This window comes from Anolis sagrei, chromosome 5 (genome assembly GCF_037176765.1).
Source record: "Anolis sagrei isolate rAnoSag1 chromosome 5, rAnoSag1.mat, whole genome shotgun sequence".
NCBI lineage: Eukaryota > Metazoa > Chordata > Lepidosauria > Squamata > Dactyloidae > Anolis > Anolis sagrei.
The window spans coordinates 60516618-60534559 of record NC_090025.1 but is presented as its reverse complement, the minus strand read 5'-3'; the positions used below and the strand labels follow the sequence as shown (position 1 = coordinate 60534559).

The following is a 17942-nucleotide window of genomic DNA, read 5'->3' as shown; positions in this document are numbered from 1 at the left end:
ACAAAATAGTAACGCAGATATGTCATATGTTTCAAGTGCTAGTTTGTACTGTACCCCATGCTGCTACATTGAGGAAGGAAAGGAAATATCTGAATTATTTCTGAGGAAAGATAAACTTTTAAATTGGAACTATAATGGTTAACAAACTACTGAAATAGTTGCTTGAAAAGATAAATGAATTTAATTATGTCTTTAAAAATTAACAATCTAAGATCTCCACCCTGCTGGATGCCCACTTGCAATGTTATCTGAAAAGGATGGGATTTCTCGTCCAACGCATGTGAAAGGCAGCAGGGATTATAGAGACTGGCACAGGAGATAGTTTTTGCAGTAATGTATTACTGGGATGAATATGGCTTTGTATGATAAAATCAGCACTTTGAGTTATACACCCCTCACTTTCAGTCCCTGTGATAATTGGATTTTGAAAAAAAAATGGCTTGTTGTGGAAACCAGGATTGGTGATAAAGCTTCAGTTGAGAAACCTTATCCCTATGATAACATTTTCAAGACTGAATTTCCCTTCCTGGAAATAGATTCCTCCCACTTCTTGTTGTTTTATCACTGTTCTTAACTAAGAGTAGTTTGTAAAACAGATGTTTGTAACTCGGGGACTGCCTTAGTTTGGTAGAAGCTCATATGGACATTTTGTTCCTAGACTTCAAGTGGTCAAAAGGGCTTGTAGTTATAGTAACAATAAATACACTGTGCAAGTCTAAATTCTTTCTGTGGCCAGGTTTAGAGATCACAACAATAAGTTGAAGAAACCACAGGTATCTAGCATAATTTCTCATCACTGCCGGAGGGTAGCACTCCCTGACTTGTTTCTGCCTCAAGTCTTGATTCAGGGAGGATATCTAATGTAACCCAACTATAAAGACACACACATACACACACACACAAAACAAAAAAACATTGCTATGACTTGCCCACCCACAACTGGTTCCCAAGCAACTAGAATCTAACTAGATAAACTCAAAAAGCTAGTACTTTGGAGAACAGTGACATCCAGTGGATGTCTCAATTACCAATAATAATAATAATAATAATAATAATAATAATAATCTTTATTTATACCCCGCCACCATCACAATGGGAACTCAGGGCGACAAACATGAGGCTAAGCCCCAAAAATACAATACAACACAATAAAAAACAGAATGCAAAAAACAAAACTTACAACAGAAAATAATTACAGTAGCAAAACAAAACAATAAAGCAAATTAACACAATATAAAATCAAACAGGATGGGCAGGCAAAATGGATTAGATAAAATGATAAAACCCTGGGAGAGGTAGGAATAGAAAATGTGTAAGTGAGGCGAGCCCAAGAAGGATAAAACAGTGGGGTAAGGCTTTCGGTTTAGGACGGCATTTAAGCATTTCATTTCATTTCATCTACCTGTACATACATAGCATATCACTTTTTAGACATGCATAATTTTGCGACACAGTAATTGAGTCTTTACTAGCAAGCTGAAGGTTTAACCAACCCTTTATAAGAAAGATGGACACATATATAAAGTGTGATATGGGAGACACAACGTATCTCATGAAAATCTCTCGTTCATGTGTTGTCGAAGGCTTTCATGGTCGGAATCATTGGGTTGCTGTGAGTATTCCAGGCTCTATGGCCATGTTCCATAAGCATTCTTTCCTGACATTTTGTCCACATTTATGGCAGGCATACTCGGAGGTTGTGAGGTCTGTTGCAACTAGGCAAGTGACGTTTATATATCTGTGGAAGATCCAGGGTGGGAGAAAGCACTAAAAAGGGGTGGGGGGGTGGGATTCCAAACAAGAATCAATCAGGGCCACCAAACACCTCCCAACAAAGGATCCCCCAGGGAGCAACCAGCCAGGTTTTGAAGCTGCAAGGACATTCAATGCTAATCAAGCTGGCCAATTGCAACATTCACATTTGCCTCAAAAAGACAAAAGAGTTTTTTCTCCCACCCGGGACATTCCACAGATATATAAACCCCACTTGCCTAGTTTCCAACAGACCTCACAATCTCTGAGGAATACTGCCATAGATGTGGGTGAAATATCAGGAGAGAGTGCTTCAGGAAAATGGCCATACAGCCTGGAAAATTCACAGCAACCCAGTTCCATACATGTTTTCAAAAATATATGATTTATTGCTTATTTCACATATAGACTCAGGGGTTTCTTCTTAAATTTCTGTGACACACCTACACATTGCAGCCAACACATTAACGTGTCACAACACCCAGTTTAGAAAGCTCTATAGTGTAATTTATACATTACAGGTGTACTTATCCCTGTAGTAGACATTAGATATACCCTGGGGTAAGCAATGTTAGTAAGCTCTTAGAAAGGTGATGTTTGTGATTCCTTCTTTCCTCAAAACATGATTTTTACACAGGAATCAACAAGATAGCTAATGTTATGAGGAAGATTAGAATGTGTCTTCTTCTAACTGAACTTCCTCAGCTGTGTTTCTTGATATAAACAAGGAAGTATTTTTAAAATAGGTTTCCGTTTTTTCAAAGTGTTTTGCTTGAAAAGCTTGATTCATACTGCCACCTTGTGCAAAATATTTTGCACTGCTCCACCACCAAGCATTGGCTCTTATTCTGCAGCGCTTTAGCTCCAACTATAGCTGTTGAAGAAACATGTTATCAGATATTCCTGTCTCCATCTGGCACCTGAACTGTTTTACCCTCTCCTTATCTTTTCACGTGTGACACATGAACTAACACACTTCTCCTAGTCTGTTACATAGATCACATTAAGTGATACTAAAATAAAGCTTCCTTTTACTCTCTCCGCCATACAGAGAAAATAATATATCGTAGTCGGGTCTAGTTTAGGAAGCATTTAAAAATGCTATTAGAAAGACAGTACAGTCTCTGCTCTTTGGCAGCAGTTACCCTTTCCTAAAAAGTGCACCCAACCACACAGTTGTGACATGTTTATAAACATCCAGAGAAACATAGGAATTTGATCTATCTAACTTGGTATTGTGAGGGTTGGTAAATGTGAATAAGCAGAATAAGTAGAAGCTTTACCACAGTATTTAAACCAATGTATATCCTGCTGTATAATAAAATACCACTCTGGCTTGTGAAACAAATAACAGTATCTTTACTTTAGTTCAAAGTTCAAACATGGCAACAATATATACATCAGTCTCTTTGAATTCAAGCAGGGAATAGAGTAATAAAATAGCCTTTTAAATAAGCCACATTTCTTAAAATTATCAGTCTTTAAGATAGTTGGCAGCCAGCACTTCCTCTTCACCGTCCAAAGTGAGAACCAATGGCAGAATGACAGTTAGAACCGTTGGCCTCAGCATCTAGCCAGAGGCAGCAGACAACCAGAACCCTGGCACACTCAACCAATCAGCTGCTGACACACCTCTCTCCAGTTAACCCACCATATTGTGGTGGCTTTTTAAAAATCCTATCAAGTATAACCTACACTGGAAAGTGATAGATATCCAGTAGCTGAATCTGAACTTTTCCCAAATCTGTTAAGAACCTCAGCTGGAACTGCACACAAATTATATACTCTGTCACTAAGCTATGAGGTTTCTTCCAAACAATATATGTTGAGATGTTTGCCTTATGAGACAGAATAGCAAGGCAGAAGATCTCAATTTTACACACACTGCCCAAAGAGATTACACCAGATACCTGATCTTTATCCTCTGCATCATTGAATTACCCATCCTGGGAGCATTAATCATTCTAATGAAGGAAGCAGAATACTGTTTCTTCGTAATACATTTGCTTTACCTATAGGTTCAGGCACAACGCCAAAGGGCACCGAGATTTCTACTATCATCTGCCAGTAATGCTATCTACACAACATGGAAAAATAATCCAGCCTTCATATAAAAGTGGTTCCCAACCTTTTTTTTGACCAGGAACCACTGTCCAACATTAGTACCAAAAGGATTATGAATCAGTTTTTGGACAACTTTAGTTTTGGTTTGGTTATTTGGGATGCTGATTCAGAAAATTTCATTGGATAGACCACATCGGCTTTAGTTTCTGATACAGAACATATGCCATCCAGTAGTCGCCATCTGCTCGCCTACAGAAAACCGTATTTAATAATTTATGTATCTATTTACATCATTTATATATTTTTTACTTCCCCTGGGGGACTCAAAGTGGTTTCCAACAAATTCAAAGCAAATATTCAATGCCTTCCAACATATAAAGAACCTAATATAAAAGCAACTGTAACATATAACTACAAATTAAATTAAACCATATTAAATACAGAAACAACAACATCTTGGCATTTAAAAATGGAATTAAAACATATTAATATAACACATTTAAATCACATAATTTTACATTATGTGATAAAACATTTACATCACATAATCTAGAGCTGATGTGGTCTATCCAATGCAATTTTCTGAATCAGCACCCCAAATAACCCCAGGAACAGGCCTAAAAATGAAGACACCAAGGCGCCCCCATTTCAGGGTGCCACGTGGAATGGCTCTGCTCAAGGGGAGGGAGGGAGGAGGAGAGGCAGCAGTCAGGAGGCTTGTTGTTGCACCTTTCGTGGGTAGTCAGTCTCTCCCCGCTTGACATCTCGGCACTAGAAGAATGCTTAGCAAGTCCAGTCACTCTCGCTGCAATGGTGTAGTAACAGGAGGCTGCAGACCATATTTTACTTCTTGGAGACCACTGGTGGTCCACAGATCACAGGTTGGGAACCACTGATTTAAAAGAATAGGCATGCAACTAGCAGAAATAAGGAGGTCGTCCCACTTCACAGGATATTTTGTTTTTTAAGATTAAAGCATTCTAAGTTGGGCAGGAGATTTCCTGGTTGGGAAGTCACACTTGGCCATGGTAGTCCACACTTTGGTTACAACCTGAATAAACTACTGTAATGAGCTCTATGTGGGGTTGCTTTTGTAGACTGTTTGGAAGCTTCAAATGGTCCAATGGACAGCAACCAGATTGCTCACTGGAGCTGCATACAGGGAGCATACAACCTCTCTGCTACGTCAGCTCCGCTGGCTGCCAGTCTGCTACCGAGCACAATTCAAAGTGCTGGCTTTAGCCTATAAAGCCCTAAACCAGTGGTTCTCAACCTGTGGGTCCCCAGATGTTTTGGCCTTCAACTCCCAGAAATCCTAACAGCTGGTAAACTGGGTGGGATTTCTGGGAGTTGTAGGCCAAAACATCTGGGGACCCACAGGTTGAGAACCACTGCCCTAAACAGTTCTGGCCTAGCTTACCTGTCCGAATTGATCTCTTTCTATGAACCATCTCAGAGCTTAAGATAGTCTGGGGAGGCCCTGCTCTCGGTCCTGACTCCTTCGCAGGTACAACTGACAGGGATGAAAGACTGGGCCTTCTCAGTGGTGGCCCCTCGGCTGGGGAATTCCCTTCCTAGGAATATTAGATCAGCCCCCTCCCTGCTCACCTTCCGTAAGGAAGTAAAAACATGGCTTTTTGATTAAACCTTTGAAGATCCTGTGCAATAGATAAAATTGGAATTATGTGCAGTAACTATTGGAATGGCCCAGACGATGACTTTGGATAATGTGGTTAACAGCGAAGGCATTGCTTTATACGTTTTAATGTATTTTATAATTCTACTAGCTGTACCTGGCCACGCATTGCTGTGGCCCATTGTGGAGAAATGGGAAAGAAAGAAAAGAGGAAGAGCTGGTTTCTAAGCTATCAATACACAACTGAAGTGGCAAAGTGTCAACCTAAAATAGGCCTCTTTTCAGTCTCCTCAAGGCCAAGGGGTTATATGGATGTTCTGGGTTACCTGAATCCACACTGCCATCAGTAGCAAGAGGGATATACTGGCTACCTTTCCCTCCCTCTCTCAAGCTACCTCTCTCTCAGCTGTTGGGTTTTTTCCCCGCATGCAGAAGAAAAGGGCGGGGGAAGGTGTTCATTTAACACATGCTCTGTATAGTCATTTAGCTTTGTGGAGGGTTTAAGTTCCTTCCGGTTAATTTTTTCTTGTTTTTTTGAGTGAAGGACATAGATTGCTTTAGTTGGTTTCTTGTGTTCAAATTTGGTGTCAATTTGTCCAGTGGTTTCCGAGTTCTGTTAATCCCACAAACGAACATTAAATTATTATTTATATAGATTTATTTTAACTGTACATTGTTTTGGAAGGCATCGAATAGTTGCCTAAGTGTAAGCCGCCTTTAATCCCTTCTGGGGTGGAGAAAGACAAGGTAGAGATGTTGTAAATAAATAAATTGCCATTTGTTTGGCCATCAACATTGTTCTGTTAATAGTTACCCAGTTATTTTGTATTTACTGAGTGGTCACTGTACTCTGTATTTATGAATCTCTACCCACGTGAACCATGTGGATATCCGTCTCATCAATTTTATTCATCTGATGAACTGGACTCTAATCCACAGAAAGCTTAATCAATTTGACAAAGTAAGGCCAAATGCACTGCTGCTTTTGGTACACTAAGTAAAACGGCTATTCCCCTTGCGATTAGGTTCAAATTTAACATCTTCTGTTTCAAAACATCTTTGACTGCAGGACTACAAAAGATCTCTGCCAGACACCTTTGCATAGTTGCTCCCTGTTAGAGCAGGCAATAACAGACAAGTCAGAACAATTTATTTTGATTCAAGGGTTTTTTCTTCAAACCAAGGGTTCAATCAAGACATGCTCTTAAAGAGGCTTTCAAAAATCAGTGCTTAAGAAAATCCCTGCCCTCAGGTTTACAACCTAAAAGACAAGAGAAGGGATAGAGAAGGAGATAAAAAGAATATATTGAAAGAGCTGGGTTCAATCTTCCTTGATGACAGGAATATGTACCATTTTGTGCCCAATTGGGATTTTTAACATGCTCAAATCATTCCACTTCAATGGCCATTATTCCAGCCTACAGAGTTCCGGATTTTGCAGTTTGGGAGAGGTATTCGTAACAGCGCTCTAATAAAGATAAAGGTTTTCCTCTGATGTTAAGTCGAGTCGTGTCCGACTCTGGGAGGTGGTGCACATCTCAATTTCTAAGCCAAAGAGCCGGCGCTGTCCGTAGACACCTTCAAGGTCATGTGGCTGGCATGACTGTATGGAGCGCCGCTACCTTTCCATCATAGCGGTATCTATTAGTCTACTCATATTTGCATGTTTCCGAACTGCTAGGTTGGCAGAAGCTGGGGCTAACAGCGGAAGCTCACACTGCTCCCCGTTTTCAAACCTGAGTTTAGCAGCTCAGCGGTTTTAACCCACTGCGCCACCGGGGGTTTCTCCAGAGCGCTCGAGTACCTCTCAAAACTACATATCCCATGATTTTACAGAACACAGCCATGGCAATTGGTGGAATCCTAGCACTTTAATTGCGTAGTTTAAAAGACTCAGGTTTCTACATCACCAATCGACTGAGCGGCTAAATGCAAGACGAATCCTTTAAGCATCTCCCTCAAAACAATTTCTGGTTTTTTCTCCATTAAAGAAACCTAACTGTTTCTCAGCATACTAAGAACATATATCACAGTTTCAAAGCTTTTTCATACGATATGCTTCTGGGTCTGCAACCTTACCATTGCAACCTTGCAAGTTAAACAATTTTGTTGGTATGCAACAAGTGAGAGGTGATAATAAGCCACCTGGACTGCTCAAACACACACATAAAACACACTGTGCTTGCCAATAATAAAATATACTCAAAATATAGGACATCAAATGGGCAGGGAGAAAGAGGGGGAAAGCGGAGGGAACCGCCTTACCCCATTCCCTACTGTCTTTCTCAGTCTTCTGGGATGGCCATCCATCCATATGCTTTCCCTGTTTTTTGCCTGTTTCCTTCTGTTGGAGACTGGCTTCTGGCTCCGTTTCCATGTGCTGTGGAAAGGGAGCCCCATGGAATCCCATTGGAGGTGCCCTTACGTCATGTGATGGCCTCCATGTGGCTCCCATGAGACCAGAAGTCCATCTGATGAAATCCAAACTGCAACTTTCTTCCAAAAATTAAAATATTTCCAGTCACTTCTGTGTCATATTCGTCACACAACCAGAACTGTAGCAGTCCACCTCTCAATGAGAAGATGGCAAGGGTTCTACTTTTCAATCTATTTATATGGGGGGAAATGTCAAAGATAAAGATACATAGAAAGATAATGTTCTAAGAATATGTTCACAGTGTTGTTGAAGGCTTTCATGGCCAGTATTTCTGAGTTGCTATCCGTTTTCCGGCCATGTTCCAGATGCATTCTCTACTGACTTTTTGCCCACATCTATGGAAGACATCCTCAGAGGTAGAATCATAGAGTTGGAAAAGACCTCATTGGCCATCGAGTCCAACCCCCTGCTAAGAAGCAGAAAAATTGCATTCAAAGCACCCCCGACAGATGGCCATCCAGGCTCTGTATAAAAGCTTCCAAAGAAGGAGCCTCCATCACACTCCGGGGAAGAGTTCCACTGCTGAACAGCTCTCACAGTCAGGAAGTTCTTCCTAATGTTCAGATGGACTCTCCTTTCTTGTAGTTTGAAGCCATTGTTCCACATCCTAATCTCCAGGGAAGCAGAAAACAAGCTTGCTCCCTCCTCCCTATGACTTCCTCTCACATGACTATCATGTCTTCTCTCAGCCTTCTCTTCTGCAGGCTAAACATGCCCAGCTCTTTAAGCCGCTCCTCATTGGGCTTGTTCTCCAGACCTTGATCATTTTAGTCGCCCTCCTCTGGACACATTCCAGCTTGTCAATATCTCTCTTGAATTGTGGTGCCCAAAACTGGACACAATATTCCAGGTGTGGTCTAACCAAGGCAGAAAAGAGGGGTAGCAAGACTTCCCTGGATCTAGACACTATACTCCTATTGATGCAGGCCAAAACCCCACTGGCTTTTTTTACTGCCGATTCACATTGTTGTCTTGTGTTTAACTTGTTGTCCATGAGGACCCCAAGATCATTTTCACACGTACTGCTCTCGAGCCACACATCCCTCATTCTGTATCTTTGCATTTAATTTTTTTTGCCTAAGTGGAGTATCTTGCATTTTTTGTGAGGTTTGCTGGAAACTAGGCACATGAAGTTTTCCACAGATATATAAACCTCACTTGCCTAGTTTCCAACACACCTCACAACCTCTGAGGATCCCTGCCACAGATGTGGGTGAAATGTCAGGAGAGAATGCTTCTGGAACATGGCCATACAGCCCAGAAAACTCACAGCAACCCAATATGTTCCCAAATGATATTAATGTCAGTACCATAGTAATGGTAGTTTTTATGTAAAGAAGCTGGTGAAGCAAGACCATAAGGTGGTCTTAGTTAATTTTTTTCCAATCTCCACAGCTGCTATTGTTGGCGTCCCAACCTACCAGAGCTGATTTTCAGAGGGTATAGGGGATTACAGTATTAAGAGGGGAAGAAGAAAGGGAATTCCGGATTAAAAGCCTTCTCAATATGGAAAGAGCCATTCAATCTATAGAAAGAGACCTCTGGGTAGCGGCCTACATATCTTTGACTTTATCCAGTTATTTGGAAGAGAAGCCCAGAGCCCAGAATTCTTAAATTATTAACGGCAAGAGACAGTAGAAAACCTGATAGCTTGTACTTGGGGAAAAAATGCACTGAACAAAACTACTTCCCAGCAGAGTTACCTTTGGCAGTTGCCACAAAACTGCAAAGGAAATGTTTTGCGTAAGTCTTAAAAGGAACCATTGTACTATTCTTTCTGAGCGAATTCACCGTAAAACACACTCTGCAGCAGACAGTCAATTCAAAGAAGAAAAATAACCAGAAGGGTAGCAACTGGCTGATTCTGTTCACAGATCACATTGTGGAAAATGTTCCTTAGACAAACAGTTGAGTTATAGTAGCCAAAGGTATGGTTGTCCTGAGAGTATGGTCAGATAGATGATAGATCCTGGCACTATGCCTTGTGGGAGAGAAAAAGGTTATATTTCAAACAGCAAGCAACATAGGAAGTGTTAGATAAACTTTTCCATAGCAGGCCAACTCTTACCCCATCTAACAGAGAAAATACTGTATTGCTGTGAGTTTTCCGGGCTGTATGGCCATGTTCCAGAAGCATTCTCTCCTGACATTTTGCCTACATCTATGCCAGGCATCCTCAGAGGTTGTGAGATCTGTTGAAAACCAGGCAAGAGGGGTTTATATATTTGTGGAAAGTCCAGGCTGGGAGAAAGAACTATTGTCTGTTTGAGGAAAGTGTTAAGATAGCAATTGGCCACCTTGATTAGAATTGACGATTCAAGGAATTGATGCTTTATGTCTGGGTGAATCCTTTGTTAGAAGGTGTTAGATGTCCCTGATTGTTTCTTGTCTGAAATTTCCCTGTTTTCTGAGTGTTGTTATATATTTACAGTCCTTATTTTAGAGGTTTTTTTACTAATGATATCCAGGTTTTGTTTTCATGGTTTCCTCCTTTCTATTGAAACTGTCCACATGATTGTGGATTTCAATGGCTTCTTTGTGTAGTCTGTGTAGAGAACACAGCGCTCAAACATGAATCAAGGAACATGAAAGGTCCTGCAGACTAATTCAAACAGAGAAGTCAGCTATAGCAGAGCATGTGATGAACCAACCTGGGCACAGCATATTATTTGAAAACACAGAAATGCTGGACCACTCTAACAAATACCATTGTCAGGCTACACAGAGAAGCCATCGAAATCCACAAGCATATGGACAATTTCGACAGAAAGGAGAAAACCATGAAAATTTGAACAAAATCTAGCTACCAGTATTAAAAACTCTAAAATCATAACAGTAAATAAAGAACGACACTCAGAAAACAGGAGAATTCCAAACAGAAAAAAATCAAGCCCAGCTAATACCTTCTAACAAAGGATTCCCGCAGGCAGTAAGCAGCCAGATTTTGAATCTGTAAGGCCATTCAATGCTAATCAAGGTGGCCACTTGCTATATTAGCACTTGTCTCAAACAGAGAAGAGTTATTTCTCCCAATCTGGACTTTCCACAGATATAAAAACCCCTCTTGATTAGTTTCCAACAGACCTCACAACCTCTGAGGATGCCTGCCATAGATGCGGGTGAAACGTCAGCAGAGAATGCTTCTGGAACATGGTCATATAGCCCGGAAAAGTCACAGCAATCCAGTGATTCCGGCCATGAAAACCTTCAACACAAAAATACTGCAATTTCAAATCAAATGTGACTTTAAAAACAGTATTTATTGCTCACTGTTTTTATGCCTGGTATACTATTTAGAACATTTAACAACATATAAAATGTGTATATTGTGCCATAAAAAAGCCATGCTTTCTCCACTGATTTCCTCAAGAGGGTTAAGCATGTGCTCACAACTCTACCAAAACAATGGAAGAGCCAGGCTGGGGATAGCTTGTCCCCTTGCTTTTGTATTGAGATAAATAAGAACTAACCATCACTGTGAATATAATAATGCAAGTCACATGAATTTTAAATACCACTGTCAGTAACATTCTCCTGGGAATACCAGTATTTTTCTTGAAGCGTTATATGCACATCAAGAAATACCAATTATATCAGCATACTTCTTCGAGTTAAGTGTGGATTGTGGATAATTGAATGGATAACTACTTGAATGTGATACTAAAGGGAAGTAATTATTACAATAAAAACGGGAAAAATTGGGGCACAAATGAACACAAATGGATTGTCGAAGGCTTTCATGGCTGGAATCACTGAGTCGTTGTGCGTTTTTCAGGCTGTATGGCCATGTTCCAGAAGCATTCTCTCCTGATGTTTCACCTGCATCCATGGCAGGCATTCTCAGAGGTTGTGAGGTCTGTTGGAAACTAGGAAAATGTTTAACAACATAATAGTTTCCAAAATTTTCCTAGTTTCCAACAGAGCTCACAACCTCTGATGCCTGCCATAGATGCAGGCGAAATGTCAGGAGAGAATGCTTCTGAAACATGGCCATTCAGCCCAAAAAATTCACAGTGATTCAGAATACAAATGGTTTGGTTACAATAATGAATTACAGCAAAGAGAGTATACTAAATTAAAGACCAGATCAAACCTTATTCATAAGTCAACAAGGGAGTAGTTCAATCATAACAAAACCTCCAGGATTCACTTTAAGCATAAAAATGAAAAAAAAACCCCACATTCTATTACAAAGACCATAAAAATAGTCACATCAGGTACTTACTCTTCTTGACGTATGTCATTAATGCTTCGATCTAGTGAGATCATATCACTTGCGACCATGTTAAACCCAAACTCTTTAATGCTGGCTTGAACAGATTCTTTATACTCTGGTCCTAAAACATATGGCTTGGCTTCCTCACCAGGGCCATTGACAACTCCATGAGGTTCAGGTTCTTTGGGTTCAAAATTACCAAGAATTCCAGGACGTAATACAGGATCACGGTAGATAAGAGTCTGTGGCTTAAACGTAAGATACTGCCGCTCCATGATGTTTTGTTGATCATTATTGCCACCAGCAAGAGGATTCCCTTCATTTTTGGCTTTATTCCTTCGCCGAATTGCCTCCAAGTCTACCTCCACACCTTCAACATGAGGCCACGGTAACACAGGTTTGAATTTGTCATTTCCAGGAACGAGGCCATGGTCTCCATTGTTTGGCATGAGATTTCTGACTTCCTTGTCATCCTACATAAGAGGGATAAATAAAACAATAGAAGAAAATTATCTGCAGAGTTGGAGACCCAGCTTCAGTTTCCCATTCCAACACATACAAACATACATACACAAACACACATATGCACTTCTAAGAGAAGGGCATACCATTGGAACTTGTTGCCCGGTGAGATTAGGAAGGCATCCACCTTAGAAATTTTCAAGAGGGATCTCAAAACCTAGTTTTTCCGATGCGCTTTTGGAGAGTAGCCATATTATCATACACAGTTGCTCCCCCTCAACGGTTTTTGTCCCCAGAGTAAATTCCCCACCTGTATGAAGGTCTATATTTATGACCCTGTCCCTTTACAAGTTTCTCCCACACAAACAATCTGCTACATCCCTATTTCATCCTGATTTTAGTATTTTAGTAAGTTTTTATCTTGCACATGCGGCCCGCTCATTGTTATGTTATTGTATTTTACTGTATATGACTTTGCTTTATTGTCTTTGTAGTCATATGCTGTATGTATTTTACTGTGTTGTTATTGTGTTTTGGTTTTACTTTATTGTAATATGCTGTTGGGCTTGGCCTCATGTAAGCTGCCCCAAGTCCCCATTGGGGAGATGGTGGCGGGGTATTAAATAAAGATGATGATGATGATGATGATGATGACAGTGATTCTCAACCTGTGGGTCCTAAAACTCCCAGAAATCCCAGCCTGTTTACCAGCTGTTAAGATTTCTGCGAGTTGAAGGCCAAAACATCTGAGGACCCACAGGTTGAGAACCACTGCATTATGAGAATGCAACAACAAAGACAGCACTTGTCTGTGGGGTATCTTGTTAAATTTTGCAGTGTTGGATGCCCTTTGCAGACAAAAGTATCAGGAGTTCACATTTAACCAATTAGTACATGGAAACGTCTATAAAGGACTCTACTGTTTTCCTTTCTCACTTCTTTGGATTGCCACCTTGTTGTCTCTTCCGTCATAATGAAACTAAGTATATTGTTTGGACAAAGGTCATGTGATTAAAATAACTCTGTTATGTGGTGATGAAGAGGACACATATAATACGAATGACTTTCCACCAAAGTTAGCATACAGCAGTGTTACTCAAAAAGGTAGTCTGTTGACGAATCCCAGTCCATGAACCATTAGTTGTTGGCTTATAGCAGTGGTTTCCAACCTTTTTTTGACCAGGGACCACTCTCCAACATTAGTACCAAAAGGGTTACGAATCAGCTTCTGGTCAGCTTTAGATTCAGTTTGGTTATTTGAGGTGCTGATTCAGAAAATGGCATTGGATAGACCACATCAGCTCTAGTTTTTATACAGAACATATGCCACCCAGTAGTCACCATCTGCTCTCCCACAGAAAATCAAATGTAATGATCTAGAGCTAATGTGGTAGTAGTAATCTTTCATGGGTAGTCAGTCTCTCCACTCCCGACATCCCGTTGCCTAGGCACTATATGAGGGTTTTGCGTGACTAGTTGCTCTCCCACTAAGTAAAAAGCTTGTATCTCTAAGGAGAACAAGTGTCAAGTTTATAACTTTGTAAGTACCTTTAAATGTGTTGTAACATATGATGTTTAATGGCTATTTTCAGCAATTGTTGATGTATATAATAAGTGCTAAGTTTAAAACTTAGCAAGTATCTTTAAAGGTATTCCAGTATATGATGTTCAATATATATATATCTGCAGCAAATTTTCATGTATATAATAATTTTAGTCCGCCAGAGGAAGGCCTGGAGTAGGCCCAAAACTGGTCATGGGCGGCTGATTCATATGCAACTCAACATAAGAAGACACAGCACTGATATAATTTCAGAATGACTGTACAAAAACTCACACAGTATTGTTTGTGATTACTGTGAAATTGAACAGTATAACAAGTTTATACAAGTATATGCTGAATTTTATTATTTTCTATATTCTGTATAAGTGGGACATTTGTTGTGTTTACTAGTTGCTCCCGTTGCCATGAGGTTTCAAGGCAACAGTGTAGCAATTGTGAGGTCATGGACCGTATTTTCGTTCTTGCAGACCACTGCTGATCCACGGACCACAGGTTGGGAACCACTGGTTTATAGCAAGGAAAGAAAAAAAACCCATGACAACTGTGACCAATGGACACAAATATGGTGACCTACAGTCCACTAAATCAGGTAGCTTAAGAAGTCCTAAAATAAATCACTTAAAGTATACATTCCAGAAATTAGTTCTTATAAGATGCAAATTGTAGAATCCACTAAAAATTATTAATATAATTTATCCTTTTCCCTCAAAGTTTCACATTTCATACGACTAAAACAAGACCATCTATACAGTATCCAAAGAAAATAAATTATTTAATTTATGCCCTCACTTTGTCCTTACACGTGTTCCAAGGCAGCTTCCTTTAAAAAAGATGAGGTTAAAGTTTAACATTAATTGTCAGTTTAATTTTTTACAATATAGTTTGAAAACATTATGCTCATTATGTTCAACATCCTGGAGCTCCTAATTACATCCAAGAAAAAACTCTGCACTACTTTAAAACATAAGCTGATGGTTCTGTAATGAAACAAACATCTAAGTAATGATTCTGAACCTCTGTAGACAACAATGGAAAATCTAATTTCCTTTTTGTTGCAAGGCTAAAGAAATATCACACTTCTAAACAAGCCAGAACAACCCCCGAAAATGAAAAACAACACACAAGGCACAACCTGATGAACAGCTGATGAAATGAAACTGCAGTTATGGTACAAGGGAGGCTAACTCAGCACCAGTAAGGGAGATGTCTCTGCTGTTTACAAAAACTTAGAGCAAAGTCACTTGAGAATATGGAATCACAATTCCAGAAGAGAAACGGTCCCAGAGCTATTAATCTGAATTGCCAGAATGATCTCTACAAATTCTCATCTGCAAATAGATGAAAATACTCAACATGCACATAAGCCAGCCTTTCCCCCTCGATACCACATATTTGTGAACACTATTGACGCTCAGTTCTGAAGCTATGCTGCCCGGTAAAAACTGGCTATGTAAGAAGAGGGTAGACCTTAACCTCAAAGCCAACCTTAAAAACTCTGGTATAGACACGGAGAACTGGAAAGCCCTGGCCCTCGAGTGCTCCAGCTGGAGGTCAGCTGTGACCAGCAGTGCTGCAGAATTTGAAGAGGCACGAATGGAGGGTGAAAGAGAGAAACGTGCCAAGAGGAAGGAGCGTCAAGCCAACCCCGACCGAGACTGCCTTCCACCTGGAAACCAATGCCTTCACTGCGGGAGAAGATGCAGATCAAGAATAGGGCTCCACAGTCACCTACGGACCCACCAGAATACTGATTCTGGAAGACTATCCTACTCGGCCAACGAGGGATCGCCTAAGTGAAGTGAAGTGTAAGAAGACACTAAACCAAACAAACAAACAAAACCAAACACAAGAAACATACAGCTGATATGGTATGGATGTATTGTAGACATGCTAAATGGCGCTTATATAATTTTGACAATGCTTTAGGTATATGAGATAGTTGGGTCAAACAAGGATTTGAGACAAGTATATAATTACTTGAGTCATCCTCAACCAACGAAACAAAACCAAGCACAAAAAACATACAGCTGATATGGGATGGATGTATTGCAGGCATGCTAATTGGCTATTTATACATATATACACAAAGTGTGTTTGTGTGCGTGCGTGTGCATGTGTGTGTGTGTGTGTGTATATATATATATATATATATATAGAGAGAGAGAGAGAGAGAGAGAGAGAGAGAGAGTGCTTAAGGTACATGAGATAGTTGGGTTGAACAAGGATTTGAGACAGGTATATAATTACTTGAGTCATCCTGCAAATTTAAGGGCTAGGGCTGACAGAAGTCCAATATAATTTGGAGAGTTATAGCTTCCTCACCACAAATTAGACGAGATGATGGCTCAAACACTAATACAGGCAGTGGCCAAGTTACGATCAAGATAGGTTATGTAGGTTTGTTCTTCAGTTGAATTTTATGTAAGTCGGAACAGGTACATTTTTAAGTGTAACTCCAGCCAAATATTTGGGCTGTGCAAAAATTTGGACACAGGTTGTAAGTTGCAAGTGTTTCGGAAAATCCGTACTTACGACCTGCTTTATGAAGCCAGAGCAGCATCCCCATCCAACACAAATGAATTAAAACAGACATGTACAGAGTTTTCGTAAGAAGTTTGTTACTTTTCGTAAGTTGCAGTGAGTGAGCTTCTTTTGCAGCATGAGCAAACTTGAGCAGCGCCTATCACGGCTGTGGGAGAGGGGAAGGGAGGAGGTTCAAATAGGAATAATAAACTAAGTATTAAATGCAAAATGACAAAATCAAGCGGTGTAGACAAGCTCACATAAAAGATGACATGATTAGTATTTTTCCTCACATACACTACTTGACTGTTGTTCTCAAGATTTCAGTGAAAATCATATTCACTGATGAATAGATCAGAGATGGAATAGTTTAGAAATAGAAAGACAATCTATACACGACACTGATCATAAAAAGGCTTTTGTATTTTTGATCTGCAAGTTTTTTTATACAAAAAAACTATATGAGTTAAACCTTTCAGTGTTAGTCATATAATCCAGTATCATGTTGAGCAAAAATATTTACTGGGATAATTTTACATTAACATTCATATGCTTGTCAGCAAGAACAATAAATCATAAATCACACTTGACTGCTTGGATTTGTAGGCATATGATGATTGCCATGACTGCTCAAGTGAGAAACCCGAACATAAAAGCTCTGAACTCCTGCATATTATTGAAAGAAAAATTGTCATCATGTAGCACATTTGACTCTTATCTTGGCTAAGCAAAGTGCTTCTCAGAACTCTGTGAGTGTTGAGAGGCAAACTGGGGAAAACGAAAAATGATTATAAATCTCAGTGGTTTAGTTTCATCATAAGAGTAGCTGTTGTTTCACAGAGAAACAGAGTAGAGCATGCACCTTGTAATTAAAGTAAGCAAAATCTCCACAATCCAATACAGAATGATATAACAAAAGAACTACACATGTATCTAAAAGATACACCAAGTTTTGTGTATATGAGACACATAACGTGATAGGAAACATCGCTGTGCAGAAGAAATTATTTTCAGGTTGCCTTAAGCATTATTTGTTTACAAATGGGTCCCTGCAATACACATTACAGTGTCTAACAGATTACCGAATTTACCAGGAGCCGCCGGTGGCGCAGTGGGTTAAACCCTGTGCCGGCAGGACTGAAGACCGAGAGGTCGCAGGTTCGAATCTGGGGAGAGCACGGAGGAGCTCCCTCTATCAGCTCCAGCTCCTCATGCGAGGACATGAGAAAAGCCTCCCACAAAGATAGTAAAACATCAAAAACATCCAGGCATCCCCTGGGCAACGTCC

The 17942-nt window shown here is 40.1% G+C and overlaps 1 protein-coding gene across 2 annotated transcripts in view; it reads right to left on the bottom strand.

Annotated features, from left to right (window-relative positions):
- Nucleotides 1-17942, bottom strand: part of GALNT7 (polypeptide N-acetylgalactosaminyltransferase 7) — a 97922-nt gene that overhangs the window by 30396 nt on the left and 49584 nt on the right. For both annotated transcript variants that reach the window (XM_060778706.2, XM_060778705.2), the window contains exon 2: nt 12115-12578. In XM_060778706.2, coding sequence (XP_060634689.2) covers nt 12115-12578 — 464 coding nt within the window. The remainder of the gene's footprint in view (nt 1-12114; nt 12579-17942) is intronic.